This window comes from Pholcus phalangioides, unplaced genomic scaffold (assembly GCF_987345545.1).
Source record: "Pholcus phalangioides strain wild (caught in Gottingen) unplaced genomic scaffold, Ppha-v1.0 ptg000011l_1, whole genome shotgun sequence".
In the NCBI taxonomy this organism is placed as follows: Eukaryota; Metazoa; Arthropoda; class Arachnida; order Araneae; family Pholcidae; genus Pholcus; species Pholcus phalangioides.
Window position 1 is genome coordinate 7,183,820 of NW_028301604.1, and position 16,952 is coordinate 7,200,771.

A 16,952-nucleotide genomic window follows, 5' to 3' on the forward strand; every position below is an offset into this window, starting at 1 on the left:
GACATAAAACTGATAGAAAAAGCTTCATAAAAATCCATTTAGGAATAATAATATAAAGGAAAAAAAAGACAAAAATGTCCCTTTTTTATTTTTGGCAACATTAATTTTAACAAAATAATCTCAGAATGAGATATTTCATGCATTTAATACTATTTCAAAAAATCAATTGTTGCATGGACTGTTACAATCCATTCATTCACTTTCAATTTGGAAGATGAATAGTAGGTCAAACACTTAATGTGCCTCTGACACTCCAAAATACATTATGCACACACATATATACACATGACATTATCTGGCACATGCCAATTTGTTTAATATTTCTGAACAGTAGTTCTATATGTTTTCGGTTCACAACGTCCTTTGCATGAGAGTCTGCAATCTAGCAGTATGATATCTACTTACGATAACAGAGTAACATGATGAAAGCATTTGGATGGAATTATGAACATTTTCTATGCTTTCATTTCTTAAATTAATTATTATTTTTCTTTTCAATTTATTTATTTATTTTTTTAAATATTTTAATCTCATTTTTTTCAGTCACTTTGTTGCGTAATTTACCAGTTGTGGCTTTGGTGTTTATATTTTTATAAGTATACAGAAACAACTAAAATATTAATAAAATTTTAAAATTGATTAAAAAAATAAAAACTAATTAAATCAACTAAAAAGTATAATTAAAAGTTCAAATATTTAAAAAATAAACATTAGAAAATAAATTTGATTTTTTATTGAAATTTAAAATAATTAATCCATAATTTTAAATTTAAATTTGTGGCGTAAATTAAAAACAGAAAAATGACGCCTTTCCCAATTTCACTACCTCATTGGCAAAAACCTGGCTATGCCACTGATCTTCCCATAGTGATGTATAGGGCATAGATATATGTAGGATTTTCTCAGGGGGAGGGTGTTAATCATTTTTTTTGGAGGGGCATTTATGTTTTTTTCCTGCAAAAAACACTATCATCTCAGCTCAAGGAGGGAAGTTGAACCAGGGCCGTCTTAAGAGCATCATGGGCCCCCGGGTCAAGTGGTCTTTCTGAGGCCCTACCAGGCAAATTCTCGGAAATTTCAACCAGATCTCATTTTTGTGAGGCCCACCCGGGCACGGCCGGGCCCATGCCTTAAGACGGCACTGAGTTGAACCCCAAACCTCCTCTTATGTATGCCAATGGTATGGGGTAGCCATATCATTTAAGATGGGAAACCGGGACAAATCCTGGAATTCATTGATAAGAACCAAGGCATAATGCAAATTCACTGATGAAAACAGGAACATGTCGAAAAAATCTTTTCAGAGGGCATTACAGTGTCAAATTGCATATAATGAATATATATATTGCATAAGAATATATAAAGTTAAGAGGCGTAATTTTTTCAAATACACTAACCCATATTGTTGTCCATGCCATTATGATCCTGACTATCACCGTCTTCACTCATGTAGCCAGGAGGTGGAGTTTCTAAGAAAAGCAAATAAAATACACAATGAAAAAATTATGTCAATTTTAAAAAAAACTTTTTAAAAGATTGCCCTACAAACAGGGCTGTCTTAAGAGACTCATTCGCCTCAGGTAAAGTGATTTTTCTGAGAAGCCCCTTCCCTACCTGGCTAAAAATTTTCTGCCTACAGATTCACATGCTTACTTTCAAAAATTTCAACCAGATTTCATTCTCATGAGCCCCAACCCCCCTTCACAGGGCTGCGCATGCACAGGCCCCAAGCATTAAGACAGATCTGATTACAAAAGGTAGAGGTATGAGATGCATGTGAGCCATTGAAAGCAGAAAAGTAACAATATAAATATTGTTTCATAGTGATTTTACTTTAAAAATTAAATGATTTGATATTGTTATTAGCTGAAATTGTTGTACTTTTCAAAGTATGATAATGTACACTTAAGATATTTCTTCAACGCCAGGTATAAACTATAATCAAGTTTGAAGTAAATCAATGAAATCACTCTGAAATGAAATATACACACAAACTTCCAATGAAATATGCATGAAAGCTTTCTGTTGAAAGCAAACAAAAATATTCATAAAAAATACCATTAATTTTAAAACAATTGCTGATAAATTAACATCATTAAGTAACTTGATATTCTAAAGACATCATGGCTAATCTGGTAACAACATTGTAAAGAAAAGGTTATAACTACATCACAACATTAATTAAGTAATAGGAATCAAATAAATTACTGAATCAGTAATTAGTTATGGCAAGTTTATTTTCAGTCTATAAAGGGCAAAAATTGAAATATGTATATATATATTTATTTATTTTTATGTAGAGTCGAAAAGATATACAAAAAAGTTTATTAATAAGAAAAAAGTACCAGTCAATGGAAAATGATTCTCTAGGCCCGTTGGGAAATCAGTATTATCTGGCACTGAATTTATGTAATCGTCTAATGGTGGGAGCTGTGTTGGAATCTCCCCTGATGGGCGAGGTACTAAAATAGGTGGAAGGACTGAAAAATAAAAATAAAGTTTTTCAGCTATATATAATATAAAATTAGTTATATCATTGAGTAGCAAGAATTTTTTATCAAATTTTAAGTCTCTAAAAAATAAAATTTTATAACAGAGACACATGAAACAAGAAACAAAGGCAAATAATGCACAAAACATAATACAGGGACAGGTATAACTAGCAGTCAGTTTTAAAATTTCAGAAAAAAAATGGAAGTATTACACTTATAATTTTGTTATAACATGATAATTTCTATGGTTTTTGGAGATAAATCGAAATACTGCTGCAAGTCTTTGATGGTTCAGAATTCATATGATATATGCAGGGGCAATGGAAGTGTTTCAAACCTGTGGGTGCTCGTCTTGAGCTTCATATACAGGAAGTTTTGATTTCTCTATAAATTCTGGGGGTGCCGAGACCCATGTCACAAATTACTGTGGGTGCCGAGACCCATGTCACAAATTACTGTGGGTGCTATAACATCCACAGCACCCCCAGCTCAGACACCACTGGATATATGCATGCATCAAGTTTTTTTTTAAACTAACATTTATGAAACTTTCTATGGTTGCAGCACATGTGTGAAGAAATGTAGAAATATATAAATATATATGCATATCCCCCCAGCCCTTGAAGTCTATTTCCAGGTATGTGCTGCAACCATAAAAATGAAATTTTTTATATTGCAGTACCATTTAAAAAAAAATGATGCAAGCATCATTACATATGCCCAAAAATTAGACCAGTCAGCCCTGTCGTCGAGAACAAAGATCATTGTACCTCCCTATCAGGTCCGGAACTAGAGGGAGGTGGGGCAACTGCCCCAGCCAGCAAAATTTAGGGGGCAGTAATTTTAGGTGGGAACAAAGAACACTGTTATAAAATGATCAAATTTTAAAGTTGTGGGGGCGGCAAAAATCTTAGTTATTGCTTTGTTCCCTATAACCCCAAGTATCTACATCCATGTTGCAGCAGCAAATATAAAAGATGACTATGGTAAGTTTATAAGTAACAGCAATAGTTCTCAATCTCTTGCCACCCATGGTGTCCTTGCCATGGTAAAGGTTTATCTGTGGCTTGCCAGAACAGTGTTAAAAATATCCACTCCAAAGCCTTAAAAAGCACACATCAAGATTGCCACCTAGCTGCAATGAATATTTCGAGAACCACTGAGTTACAATGATTCATATCAATGCAAAAAAAGCCATGAAAAAAACAATTAATGATTGGCATACCCGGAGTTTCTACTCTAAGATAATGGTATGGATTGACACAGACTTCGTCTCGCTTCAAGTTGAATGCAAATTCACAAGAATCTATAGCTCGGAGTTCGTGATGGCTTTGAAGATCTGGCCAGCGCCACAACCGGCAGTAGAAAACATGAGGTAAGCCTTTGCGATGAGAAATCTGTAGACGGCCGTCAAGAGACCTGAAATATGAACTGTGCCTGTTAAGAATATAATGACTTGAATGAAAAATATTTTATGTTTAATTAAGATTTTTTATCATAAAAACATCTGTTTATATCTTAGTAACTAAAGATATATGAATTCCATATTTTTTAAATAATTGCCTGTTTCAGAGCGAGTAAGAATGGAAGTAAAACAAAAAGCATATGCATGTGGTGTGGTAATTGTGTTGTTAAGCATTTGTATATCCATGTGTAATTTAACAAACTTTTACATTGGTTGGAGTTCATTCGTTCACTACGGGCCTCACAAAAATCACTAGGTCGGGGAACCATGATGCCCTTAAGACGGAATACTTAGCAAAACCAACTAAACATTGATTGATCAGTTTTTCCAAAAGATGCATAAATTCAGTATATAAACTTTATGTAATATTTCTTTTGCAATTTTAATGTTGTATCTGTGCAAAAATTATGTACTTCTATGCTTTAAACACTTCTTATATTGACAGAATTTCATTCATTTGCAAATAAATAACTATTTCAAATGTTGTTAATACTGTATTTTACAGTTTCAACAGGAACCCCTCTTTTACTGTTGAATTTTTTTGTCCCGTGAGTGTACGCGGGATTTTACTGTAATTGGCAAATGAGGTACCCTGAGTGCTATTACATGACAAAAAAAATTATTGTCAATATTTAAAAAAATATGGGATGTTGCACTTACTGTATTAATATGAATATTAAAAATGTTTGTTGTTTGCCAACTTACTTTTCTATCATTGTTGAAGAATGCACAGCAATATCTCCTCCACACATGCTATTTACCTCCAAATTGCAAAATGTGAAATAAAATGTAAAAAACTGTAAAATATGTCAAAAACCATTCTCACTTGGCTTGGCAAGAAATAGGACATATATTTAAATTTGAGCCACTCTACTGGCAATTATTGAAACTTCATGAACAGCTCATAAGCAAAAATCGAATGTTTAGGAGTTTCTTAGAAGCATCAATGCCCAAACGAGCTCAAAATATAAAACGTGAAAAACATAAGAAAACTATGCTGCTTTTTTTTTAAAGCAACATTGCCAAACAAAGGAGTAATTTAATTGATTATGGTTGAAATCGTATCTATTGACCATGGGTCTCAATACAACTTTTGTTTTTAACAAGTCTGAACTGTTTAGAAACAAAAATCACAATCTGTGTCAACAAATGTTTCTGACGGCAAAAGAGATCATTTTTGGAATAGTTAATCATTTTGAAATTTAAAATGTAAAAAGTTGATGAGAAATGAAAACACAGGAAACCGTAGTAAAATTCATTGAAAAGATCAGATGAAACCGCGAAATTGTAAAAGCCTGAAACTGCTGCCATCTATTGGAAAAAGAATAAAATGACACATGCTAATACCTCTACGTTTCGTTTTGTAAAGATAAAAAAACTGCGCGAGAATTGTGAATTTTTTTCTTCCTCTAAATCTTTATACCATTTTTTTTCTGATGTAAAATCATGTGCATTGAGAACCTCAAATTTTTGAGAATGTCTTCTTTTTCTAATACAAGACATTGATGACATGGACTTAAATTTTTGCAGCTTTAGCTATAGAATTTTTTTTTTTTTTTTTTTTTTTTGCTGCCTTCCTCTCCGACCACAGTTCCCCGAATATGCCTTTGGATCCAGACCAAAGTTTTCGAATAAGCACTTTTTTACCCGATGACCCGTTTATCAAAAAATAAACGAACGAAGAATCCCTTGTGTTGACATAGCAACTCACATTATATTTTCACTTTATTTTCTGCTATGTTCTGAAACAAATCCTCCCTAATTTATGTTCAATTATACGTCGATATCACTCACGATACAGAATGCAGTAACAAACGGAGCCCCAATATAATGTTATATATATGAATGATGAATTACAGTCGGATTTCGTTAAAACAGTTTTGCTCAAACTTGGAACATGAGATACTTGCAAAATTTCTTTTATTGGTAATGGAATAGAATCACTAATTTGAAAAAAAAATTAGAGATCAAAAATTAATATTTTCTCTAAGGAATCTTATACTGATCGAATATTACAATATTTAATTGCTCCATGCGAAAAGGGCATTAATCATAAAATCTATGTTTTAGAAAACAGCAAGAAACTGATCAAGACCGCATAAATTATGAAACTTTACTATAGATATCTTCTACTCCAGTGATTTTCAACTTTTCATATGGCCCCCTTGTGGTACTGGGATTTTCTAAGAGAGCCAAGAGTGAAAATAAAATGAAAGGGAGAGTCATGACAGGTGGTCAGGGGGCCACGGAGAGCTGTGAAAAAAATGTTGATGTGAAAAATAAAGCTTTTAAGTAGAATATGGTGAGAAAAAGCGTAACTAATTTCAGAATCCAAGCAGAACCACCCGTAGAACCAGGGCCATCTTAACTCACGGGAGGGGGGGGGGCATGTCCATGAAGGATGAAGGGGGACCATGATGGATCTGGTATACTATGATTTTCGAGAATAGGTAATAAATATGTTATTGTTACTTCCTGCTGAGTACGGGCTCCCGGAACATCACTTTGCCAAGAGCCCATGATGTTGAGATATCCCTGAGGATAAGAGGTAAGCTCACTCAATTCTAAAACATGTCCGGAAACAGAATTTATTTATAAAATTTTTGTTGACTAAATTTTCAGAAAAAATCATTTCAATAAGAAGAAAGGGTCTCGCTACTGGAGGGGGGGGGGCTATTAGGTATGACAAGGAAGGGTCACGAGAAGAAAATATGGTCTAGAAGTGAAAAAAGATTGAAAAACGCTGTTCTACTCGACGGTATAGATCAGAGTTTCTCAACCTTTCCGGATCCGAAGAACAGTAAAATGTCTGAAACAATTCGATGGACCACTAACTTACAGCATGAATATTGTGAACATATTCCCCGTATTATAATGCAGGAGTAAAATCCATATAATACAGGAGTGACCAGCAGGGCCGCAACTAGGGGAGGGGAGCAGGTGGGTGTGGTGCCCCGGGCGCTGGACCAGAGGTGGGGCCAATTTCATCCTTTAACCTCTCCTTCAACATTACGAAGGGGTGTCAAAATGCGTGCTTGCCCAGGCCGACCAAGCATCTAGATGCGGCACCGGTGGCCCGTATTTCGCGAGAAGCTCCGGCATTTTTTTTTTTTTTTTTTTTTGGCCCAACTTTTTTATATAACTATCTCGTTTTTCCAACGAGTATGAAGATCTAATTTTCTATAACAAAGTGCGCTTCGCGGCTCCTAGGGTCATTGCCAACTTTTGTCAGAGGCGTCGCGGCGAGCATAATTTGTGTAACAATTTATGCTTTGAAGTAGTTTTTTTATGAGGGGAATTATCTACTAAACTCTTCTAGGGAGCCGCAGATGAATCATGAATTGGGTCACGGGTGATAAAAGTTTGAAAACCCCGCTGCCATAAGGGTATTATTTCATTTATATGAATTACAACTATTGTATAATTTTTCATTCAGTAATAATTAAATGATAATTCGATTCTAACTGAATGCGAACCACCTCTAGCATCCGTTAGGATGAGATGTCAGATATAGAAAAAAAGGACGATGCATTTTTTTAAATGAAACACGTAAAATCATATAGTCAAGTGAGTATGTGATCATTTTTGTCGCACAGTGGTCATTTTCTGCACACGAAGGCTAATTAGACCGGGACCTACAATTTATTGCCCATTCCGAACGGCAGCCTTTTTTTTATACTCACCGAGTGGTTGGTGCGCTCAGCCATCAACGTGGGACTCCCTGCGGTAGCAATCTTTTTCTGTGGTCATGTCACCGTTCATGTTGTGTACCCTTGTATCAGGAAAGTTCCTGACAAGGATGAACCGGGTATCAAGCTCGCGACACCTCTAAACATCCTTTGGTACTTTAGGCGAGTATTTTATCGACCTGAGCTACCGCACCCTCAAGAAGTGGTTATAATGTTAAAAAGTAAATTTAGCAAAAAATAAAATAATTACACCTTTTTTAATGAATCGATTCATTTATGTTTAGCTGTCATAAACGTGTCATGAACTGTTTACTCTAACTATGCTAGTATTCCTTTAAAAAAAAAAATTATATGTATAACATACATTCTAAAAGAGATACTGAATTAAAAGCCAAATGTATTCAAAAATTCAAAATTGAAACATTTCGAAAGCCAGAGTATAGCGCCAAAGGTTATTTCTATTTTTGAACTTTTGAACACACTTTTGTGGAGGTGTCCATTTAATATTGTGCTGCTAATTCATTTTTCATGTTTTTTCAATTTTTGTATTTTCTCATATTTGCGTTTTGACTTCCAAAGCTTGTTTATCGCAAAAATGCGGGGGAACTGATGGTAAATTTATGCCTATTCTTGGCTTACCATCATTAGGAACATTTTTGATGTTTGGAACAATGTGGGGGTTCCCCCTTGAGAACGACCTACTCATTGTTCCATTTATTTTTGTATTTTTCATCTTTTCATTTTTCTTCTAATTTTTATATATATATAATTCATAAAATAATGAGAAACACGCATTTAAAAAATTCACCATGGGCAAACACGGCTATGAATTCACATATCACAATCTCTCTTGAATTTATCTCGCCCACCAATCAATAAGAGAACTAATTAGAAATACAAATTCATTCACCACACCGAACGCTATATAACCCACAATTTCTCTAGGGAAGAAGGTCCAATAAACACCATTACTCTTATTTTATTCATTTTCCCGCATATCTACAAAAATATCTACAATCTATTCACTCACAACTATTATTACTTTTTTTAAGGGGTACTGAGATCACTAATTCAAAAATAGGAGAAAGTAATAAAATAAAAAATATCAACTAGAATTGAGTAATTTTTCATTCATTTAGAATTAAATGATAATTCAGTTTTGAATGCAGACCACCTCTGGTCCAAGGACAATAGGTTGAGAAACACTGCTATAGATGATGTTGTTCGTTTTTTTTTTTTCGCACGAAACACGTAAAATCATACACTGGAGAGAGAAATGTCAAAGACTAAAATTTGAAATAAATAAAAAAATTACCCCTTTTTTAATGAAGTAGTTCATTAACACTATCTTTTATAACACTATCTTTCATAGTGTTATAAATTTTTAACTCTACGTGAGCATTCCATTAAAAAAATTTTTTTTACGGCATAAAATAACGAGACACACTGCATTGAAAGTGGATCATGTGCAAACACGACTATTAATTCCTCCCGCAATCCCTCTCGAATTTATTCGCACATCAATCAATAATAGAACTAATTAGAGATACAAATTCATTCGTCGCACCAAAAACCACTAACCCACAATTCTCTAGGGAAGAAGGTCCAATAAACACCATTATTCTCATTTTATTCATTTACCAACGCAGAAAAAAAAAAATCTACAATCTATTCATTCATAACTATTATTATTATTTTTAAGGGGGTATTAAGATCTCCAATTCAAAAAAAAAGGTAATAAAATAAAAACGTGATCTCTCTCTCTCTCTCTCGAGACGAGAGAGAGAAAGCGGAGGTTTGCATGAGGTGATGATGTAATAGCGGCATAATATCATTATTTGGCGATTCATCGTCAATGCCAGAATGAGCCACGGGCCTAATGTTTTGAAGGCAACTCCATTACTAGGACGGTTTCACCCGTCTGGTGAATGGAATAGGACCGTCTGATTTTCCTAGACAGTGTCGGGGAAGAGGAGAGAAGAGAGTCAAAGCGGAATCAGGGTTTCTCGCTCTAGACACACATTCATTTAGCCTTCCTTATATTCCTTCCTTCCTTTCCAGCAAGACAGAAGAATAAAAAGGCTAGGCCGGTGGACTTGACTCGCTAAATAATAAGACTCTGGCCCAATGTCTCATAATAACAATAAAAAATAATAATTCCCGCGGCAGTAGCGGAAAGTTTGTTTTGTTTTTATTTTTGTGGAAAAAGACACCACAGTGTCGACAAAATTAGTAAGTGTCGTACAGTACTACTTCTTCCCCCCTTGAGGATGGTGTTTACATTGCAAATATATACTCCAGAGAATTACGGGAAGTAAAACATTTTAGTACTGTTTTTTTATTTCACCAAACGAGGTGTGAATTTAGCCTTCTAGTGAGTGGTTCAGTTGTAAAGCTGTTCGTTAAGTGCCATCCAGATTTTTTTTACAGTAAGTGAAAAAAAACTTTTGTAGAGTGTATTTTTCGAGCTGACCGCTTGTTAAAATGTTAATGTTATGCTCTTCTTTCTTTCAAACCGAGAACAACTCCGGTCTATCGCCATGGGCAATTTACTACCGAATGAGTTGTGCCGGAAGTGTGAATGTGTGTACGTAACAGCCTGAGTGCGTATCTAGTATTGCTCTATGTCGCCATCTGGAGGCTAATTTCGTTAAGAGCTGTTGCTGAGTTAGGAAGCTGTTTATTGTGTAGTCCCGTTCGGCCCAAAGGAACCCAGTGTTCTTAGGAAAGAAAATGTCCGTCCTATGTAGCTTAATGACAGAGCACGTACCTAGAAAGTGCGAGGTTGGTGATTCGATTCCCTACAGAGGAATGTGACTTTTCTTTCCAATTGGTATCCAGTTATCTGTACTTCGTATAGTGTTGTCTGATTTATCAGTGCTGCCATCTATATTTCAGAAGTGAAATGTAGTGCTTGAATATTTGTACTATTGTAGGCCTGTTGCTCTCTGTGGCGAGACTTTTTAATGGGGAGATCGACTCTCGCATTCGCGCTATACTCTTAAAATGTTAAATTTCAAGCAGTCAACTGGAAAAATACACTCTACAAAAGTTTCTTTTTCACTTTCTGTAAAAAATCTGGATGGCACTTGACGAGTTTTGCAACAGGAAGCATCTATATAGGAAGTGTGGGTATTATGGAATGCGATTTTTATTTTTCTGATTATTACAATTTGAAAGATGATAAAATCTGTATTTTTATAAAATTTATATTCTTGTTGTTGCATAAACAAATGTATGGTACTTAAAATAAGCATAATACATATGGGAAAAAAGGTGCATATTTAAAAAAATTATATTTGAGGAGTAATATGAAATGGTCGGTTAATATGGAATACTGGGTTCAAAATGAAAACTAACGAAAACTGATTAAAAAAAAATCTATGACAGTGAAAAATATAAAAATTCATAGTTTGTTTTTGGTGTGGTGTCATAGTCTATTTACAAAAGTCACAGATGCAATCTTCCTTCCCTACCCCAGAACAGTCAAGGTGGACCCACAGAGAACAGGGCACACATTATTCCCAGACCTCCCCTCTTCTATCTTCCAAACCCGCCGCATCCTCTGGTATAGGTCTCAGTCAAGCATAAATAAATTACCATTTTCTACGCAAGGCCCTCGGAGCTTTTCGCCGTGGCCCACCGACTATTCTTAAGAAAAGTTAAAAAATTTAAAGACGATTAAATAAAAAATAATAATTCGACAAAGAACGCATTCCACTACCATTAACGGTGATATATTACAGGGGCCGTCTTGAGAAGTTGGGAGAGGAGACCAAAATTTTTTTGCGGCTCCTAATTTCATCAGCTCTGGAAGGATAAGTCTGCATTTAAAGAGGCATGCATGATTAATTACACAAGTTATAGGAATGCATGAAAATCACTTGATGAAAAAAAATAATTTCAGAATTACTCAAAGAAATAATTACGAGAAATATTGAAAGAAATAGTTCCATAACCATTTAAATTAATTCCAAAAAAGGAAATGACTAATCAAAAAATTATTTAAAAATTAGTGAAAGAAATGACTTCAAAATAATTGAAAAAAATAATTTCGAGAGAAATATTGAAAATAATTCCGGAATAAAAAAAGAAATAATTAATCAAAAAAAATATTTCAGAAGTGGTGAATGAAATCATTTCAGAATTGGTGAAAAAATTATTTTACAATTGGTGAAAAAATTATTTTACAATTGGTGAAAAAATTATTTTACAATTGGTAAAAAAATTATTTTACAATTGGTGAAAGAAATTATTTCAAAATAATTGAAGAAAATAATTTCGAGAAATACTGAAAATGATTTCGTAATCGTGAGAAATAATTTCAAGATAGAAAAAGAAATAATTAAGCAAAAAATTATTTCAGAATTGTTGAAAAAGATTATTTCAAAACATTCGTCGTGTTGGTTAAAGACGTCACTGTACATACATTGAGTCATTGGTTCTCAAACTTTTGTCACATTGCCCGATTCATGGTATCATCAAGCTATTCTGCGGCACCCCAGAATATAATTTTGTAAATATTTTCATTTATAAAAGAATCAAATGTAGACGCAAACAGACACACAAATCAACATCTCCACCTTGCAGCGACGCACAATTTGAGAAACACTCAGTGCTGCCAACTTAGTTATTTTCCAACTAGATCTGGTCTTTTTTTCCGGCCATTTAATTAGAAAAATTACCTATCCAGAGTTGCTAGTTGTTTTTCTGGTCTTTCCAAAAACTTTTGTGTGTCAGTCTTTTTCAGTGGCTGAAATTAATTCTAGTAGTTTTAAGCCCGGTTTCTAGTTGTTTTTGATGAAGAGAATGTAGTTGGAAAATTTTTTGACTTGGCATTGTTGCCAACTTAGCTATTTCCCAACGAGATCTGGTCTCTTTTTTGACCATTTTAGTTGGAATAAATATCCATCTAGTTGTTTCTCTAGTCTTTTTCAAACATTTTTCCTGTTTGAAGAGTTGTCTATTCTTGAATTACATGTGTGAAAATACGGGACGTATGGTCATCTAAATAATGACTAAAATTAATTTTCGTTGTTTAAGCCCGGTTTCTAGTTGTTTTTGATGAAGAATCCAGTTGGAAAAATTTTGACTGTTGGCAACACTGTAAACTAATTATTACATTAAGTCCTTGTAAATCTGGATTCATTTTCAATGATCATTTTTTGTGGCACCACGGTCATTTTCTGCACACGAGGGCTAATTAGATCGGGACCTACAATTTATTGCCGATTCCGAACGGCAGCTTTTTTTTATACTCATCGAGAGGCTGGAGTGCTAACGCCCTCGATGTGGGACTCCCTGCTAAAGTAATCTTTTTCTGTGATTATGTCGGCGTTTCTGTGGTATCCCAGTGTTAGGAAAGTTTCTGACAAGGACGAACCAGGTATCGAACTCGCGACACCTCTAAACATCCTTTGCTACTTTAGGCGAGTATCTTGTCGACCTGGGCTACTGCACCCATGAATCTGGAATCCATCTTACAATTGTAAATACCTCAGTGCCACTTAGTGTGTTGGCTCGCGGGCTTCGTGTGAAGTTCGAATTCGGACCGTAATGTCTAAAAGTTTGAAGACCCTGTTTAGAAGCTTGCGTCTGCCTGCATACTTATGAGGTGCATACTTTTTTTCATCGCAATCTAGAAGAAATTGACTAAGAAAATTGTCGTATAACTTTCAAATACATTGGTAATTAAATTGCAATTCTGCTATTCACAAATGATTCTAAGCATTTGGCAAGTTATTCAAGCAAATAGTTTGATAGTAGAATATAAGAAAACAGTAATTACATGGAAGTTTAATAGGTGTTATCTTACGTTAGTCTTAGTCTACAGGGTGTTTCAAAAAGAATCACCTGATTTGAAATGCGTATATTACAAAACATATTGAACATAGACACTTAAGATTAATTTTATATTACATGGCTAATCATGAAGATTTTTTACGAATCAAATTAAAGGTGCTCAATATGTCCACCTTGGGATGCACGGCATATGTCTATACAGCAGTCAAATTCGTCCCAAACTTTTGCGAGTATGTTTGCATCCACTGATGCTCTTATGAGCATCCTCAGTTCGGCTAATGTAGCTGGAAGGGGAGGCACATAAACGAAGTCTTTTATAAACCCCCACAAAAAGAAATCGGACACTGTGAGGTCCGGCGATCTGTCCGGAGACCAGTGATGTTTAACTGAATCTCGTCAGGTCCCGTACAGCCGATCTATCGTTTAGGAATGCGATTGTTCAAAAGTTCAAGCTCCAGTGTGGTGGTGCTCCGTTCTGCTGGAAAATGAAGTCATCCGAATCGGTTTCTAACTGTGAGAAAAGCCAATCTTGACAAACACTGAAGTGGCGGCCGAAGGAAGAGCGTTAGCGCTACCTGTCGGCAACTGTGTGAAATTCGAGATTTTCCTCTTTCTACCTATACATTATTCGATGAAAACGGATTAAAAGCTGAATAGTTATGCTTTTTTTAAATCGGATGATTCTTTTTGAAACACCCTGTATTTTTATACATTTTTCACTGGAAGAAGAAAACTAATTAACTTTGCATACCACTTATAATTCAAGCGTAACGTCTCGTAGTTTTCTAAAACTGATAAAATAATCCTAGACGCATTCGATGTTTAGTTTTATTGAGCTCTTAGAACATACTTTTTTCCCCACTGCAGAACTTGATTTTTGATACTTTGACACACAGTTTTTCATGTCTCAACTCTTCAATTATGAATATTCAAAATAATAATTTTAGCTGATCCGTGACCTATCATTTCAGTGAATAGCGAGTGGGATAGAAAAAAAATTGTAACCAAAGAGTTAAAATAAAGTCATTATGCATTTCATTTTGATTTAACTGCTTAAAATCCCATCAATTTATATTTATGTCACATCAAACTATGAGTTTCCTTCGAAGTAAGCATTAAGAGATCGAATCAAAACTGGGTGTCTCATCCCGTTACGTATTTTTTTTTTCTTTTTTTCAATGGCAACACTATCTATTGCCTGCAATACTATTTAAACCCAGTTTTCTTTTTCAAAAAAAAAAATTGAACTCATTGAATCATTAAATAAATGTTTTTATATTTCGATGAATCATATTTATTTTCAAAATTTTATTCATAAATCAACATTCAAGAAGACTATTTGTATCTGTCACTTAGTCAAAAAAAGCTATTACAGTAGACTCTCGATGCGTTAATCCGGTGTTTTTGTGCCGATTCTTTTGTTCTCGCGACGGACCACTTTTTTACAGGAAAAACATATGCGTATAAACATGTTCCCGGAAGGCAAACAAAGAGGAAGACAAATGAAAAAAAAGTAGCATACGCTCATAATTTTAATTGTGTAGGGGCCTTAGATTTGATTCTCTCTGAAGGGGACTCAGTCTCCTTCATCTGTGATAGTCTTGTCTGCATCTCTGTTGTTTCTCTTGTGTATGCAATGTCCTTACAGTCCAAACGAAAGCATAAAACGTGAAACTCTCGTTCAAAAAAAAAGGTTATATTAAAATGCTTAAGAAAAGCGGGAAGTTGGTTGGCCTTGCCAAAGAATATGCCCCCATACAACATAAGTTTTTTTATTTTAATGGAATAATAAAGTTACTTCTCTTCTTAAAGTATAACTTAAAAAAAAAAAAAAAAATTAATGCCATGATACACATGCTTAGTAGTACGTGTATTATTGCAATGTACAGATTCACATTATGCAACCTCATTTCAGTAAATTTTTAAAATGTACAATATTCTAAATTCATATTTAAAGTTCAGTTCATTTTTGGATGTGGCGTTTTCGTATTAAAAATCTAGGGTGTACAGTAGTTTAAATAATGTGAATGCATTGTTTTTTCGACAAACTTTCAGTAATCCGGCGTTTTCGGTAATCTGGTTCGGTAAGTTTTTATACTACCGCAACTGTTTTGGAGTCTAGTGCGAGAACAGCTTGTCAAACGATGCGATGGGCTGAGTTTTAAATATTGTATTCTATACAGGAACTTTTTGGTGTGCGAAAATCCGAAGTTATGAAAAGGATATCTGACGAAGTTAGCGGCAACCCTATCCGATCTCTAAGTAGCCTAACGTGCCAAGCGACACACCGTTAGAAACTACCGTCTTAATTGATATTACAACCAGACTTCGGTATAATGTCCCCTCTCGGGACCGAATAAAATGATCTCATCAGCGGAGTGACTTAATAACGAATAACATTTTTTACAAATTGTGCTAGCAGGACCAAAAAAAAACTGACGCTATAGGCGGGATTACATTAAACGTGGTACGTTATACTGAAGTGCTACTGTATAATGTTACTCTTAAAATGTCTCGTATCACCCAAAAATACAGCGGCTCCCCTTTTTGAAAACCCTGTTCGTGTATGTATTATCAATTTGGATAACCAAGTTTTTTTTCCTCTCGATGAACTAAATTAGTTCATACGATTTGAACGGTATAAAAAAATATATAAACAATTTTAAATAAACTAAAAAAAAGATTTTTTGCTTCCATCGCATACTAAACTAAATGTTACATAATCTCTGCAGTAGATGGATTACAGAAGTAAAATATAGCAATTCTATTATAAGGTCACGACATGAGGGATGGCCCCTTGTTGTGGAAGTTAACAATAGAAAAGGAATTGGTCACACAGAGCGCGACGATATTTATCTTGGTCGCACAGAGCACGACGATATTTATCTTTGCCGCACAGAGCACGATTTTTCCTTTGTCGCACAGGGCACGTAACCTGGTCTGATAAGGTGTCAATTACCGTCTACTGTATATGAATTTAACAAAAACACAGTTTTATCCTTGGCCTCTGCTTAACTTCTGTAACGTTATCATTTCTCAGGACTAGCTTAATGCTGTCTTGACATCCACGAAGAAAAGATGGTTTATGTGTGTGTGAACCACCACATGCATTTTCTACAAGGTTCCCCTAGATCAGGGTTGTGACCTGACCCCCAGCTTGAGATTTTATTGGACTTGAAAATTTTATTCTATACGAAATTCATAGTGTAAAAAATGAAAAAAATATATGTTCGATCCCGGGCCTCTATGATAGCGTCCTGTCAGCTTCCCTTTTATAGAGGGCAGCTAATGACTTAAGAAAACAAAAGCGACAGGAATTAAAATGACTCATAGATGTATTGACTGACAATGTTTTATTGCTAATAAAACATTGGAAATGATAATTATCAAGATATTGCGTGTTCACTTATTTTAGCTTAATGTTTCACATTCACACGAGACGCAAAAAATGCGATACGAATCATATTGGCACATTCCCAATACCTACACAAGTTACATACAGTA

General features: G+C 34.7%; 1 protein-coding gene across 2 annotated transcripts in view; it reads right to left on the reverse strand.

Annotated features, from left to right (window-relative positions):
• The window catches only part of LOC149079998 (SMAD family member 3-like), a 65,068-nt gene that overhangs the window by 16,894 nt on the left and 31,222 nt on the right, over positions 1-16,952 (reverse strand). The window contains exons 2-4 of one of the 2 annotated variants that reach the window (XM_089238916.1): positions 3,718-3,911; positions 2,346-2,480; positions 1,398-1,469 (exon numbers count right to left, since the gene is read on the reverse strand). In XM_089238916.1, the coding sequence (XP_089095042.1) occupies positions 1,398-1,469; positions 2,346-2,480; positions 3,718-3,911 (401 nt within the window). Of the gene's footprint in view, positions 1-1,397; positions 1,470-2,345; positions 2,481-3,717; positions 3,924-16,952 lie in introns of both variants that reach the window. The other variant, XM_089238915.1, reaches the window with a different exon arrangement.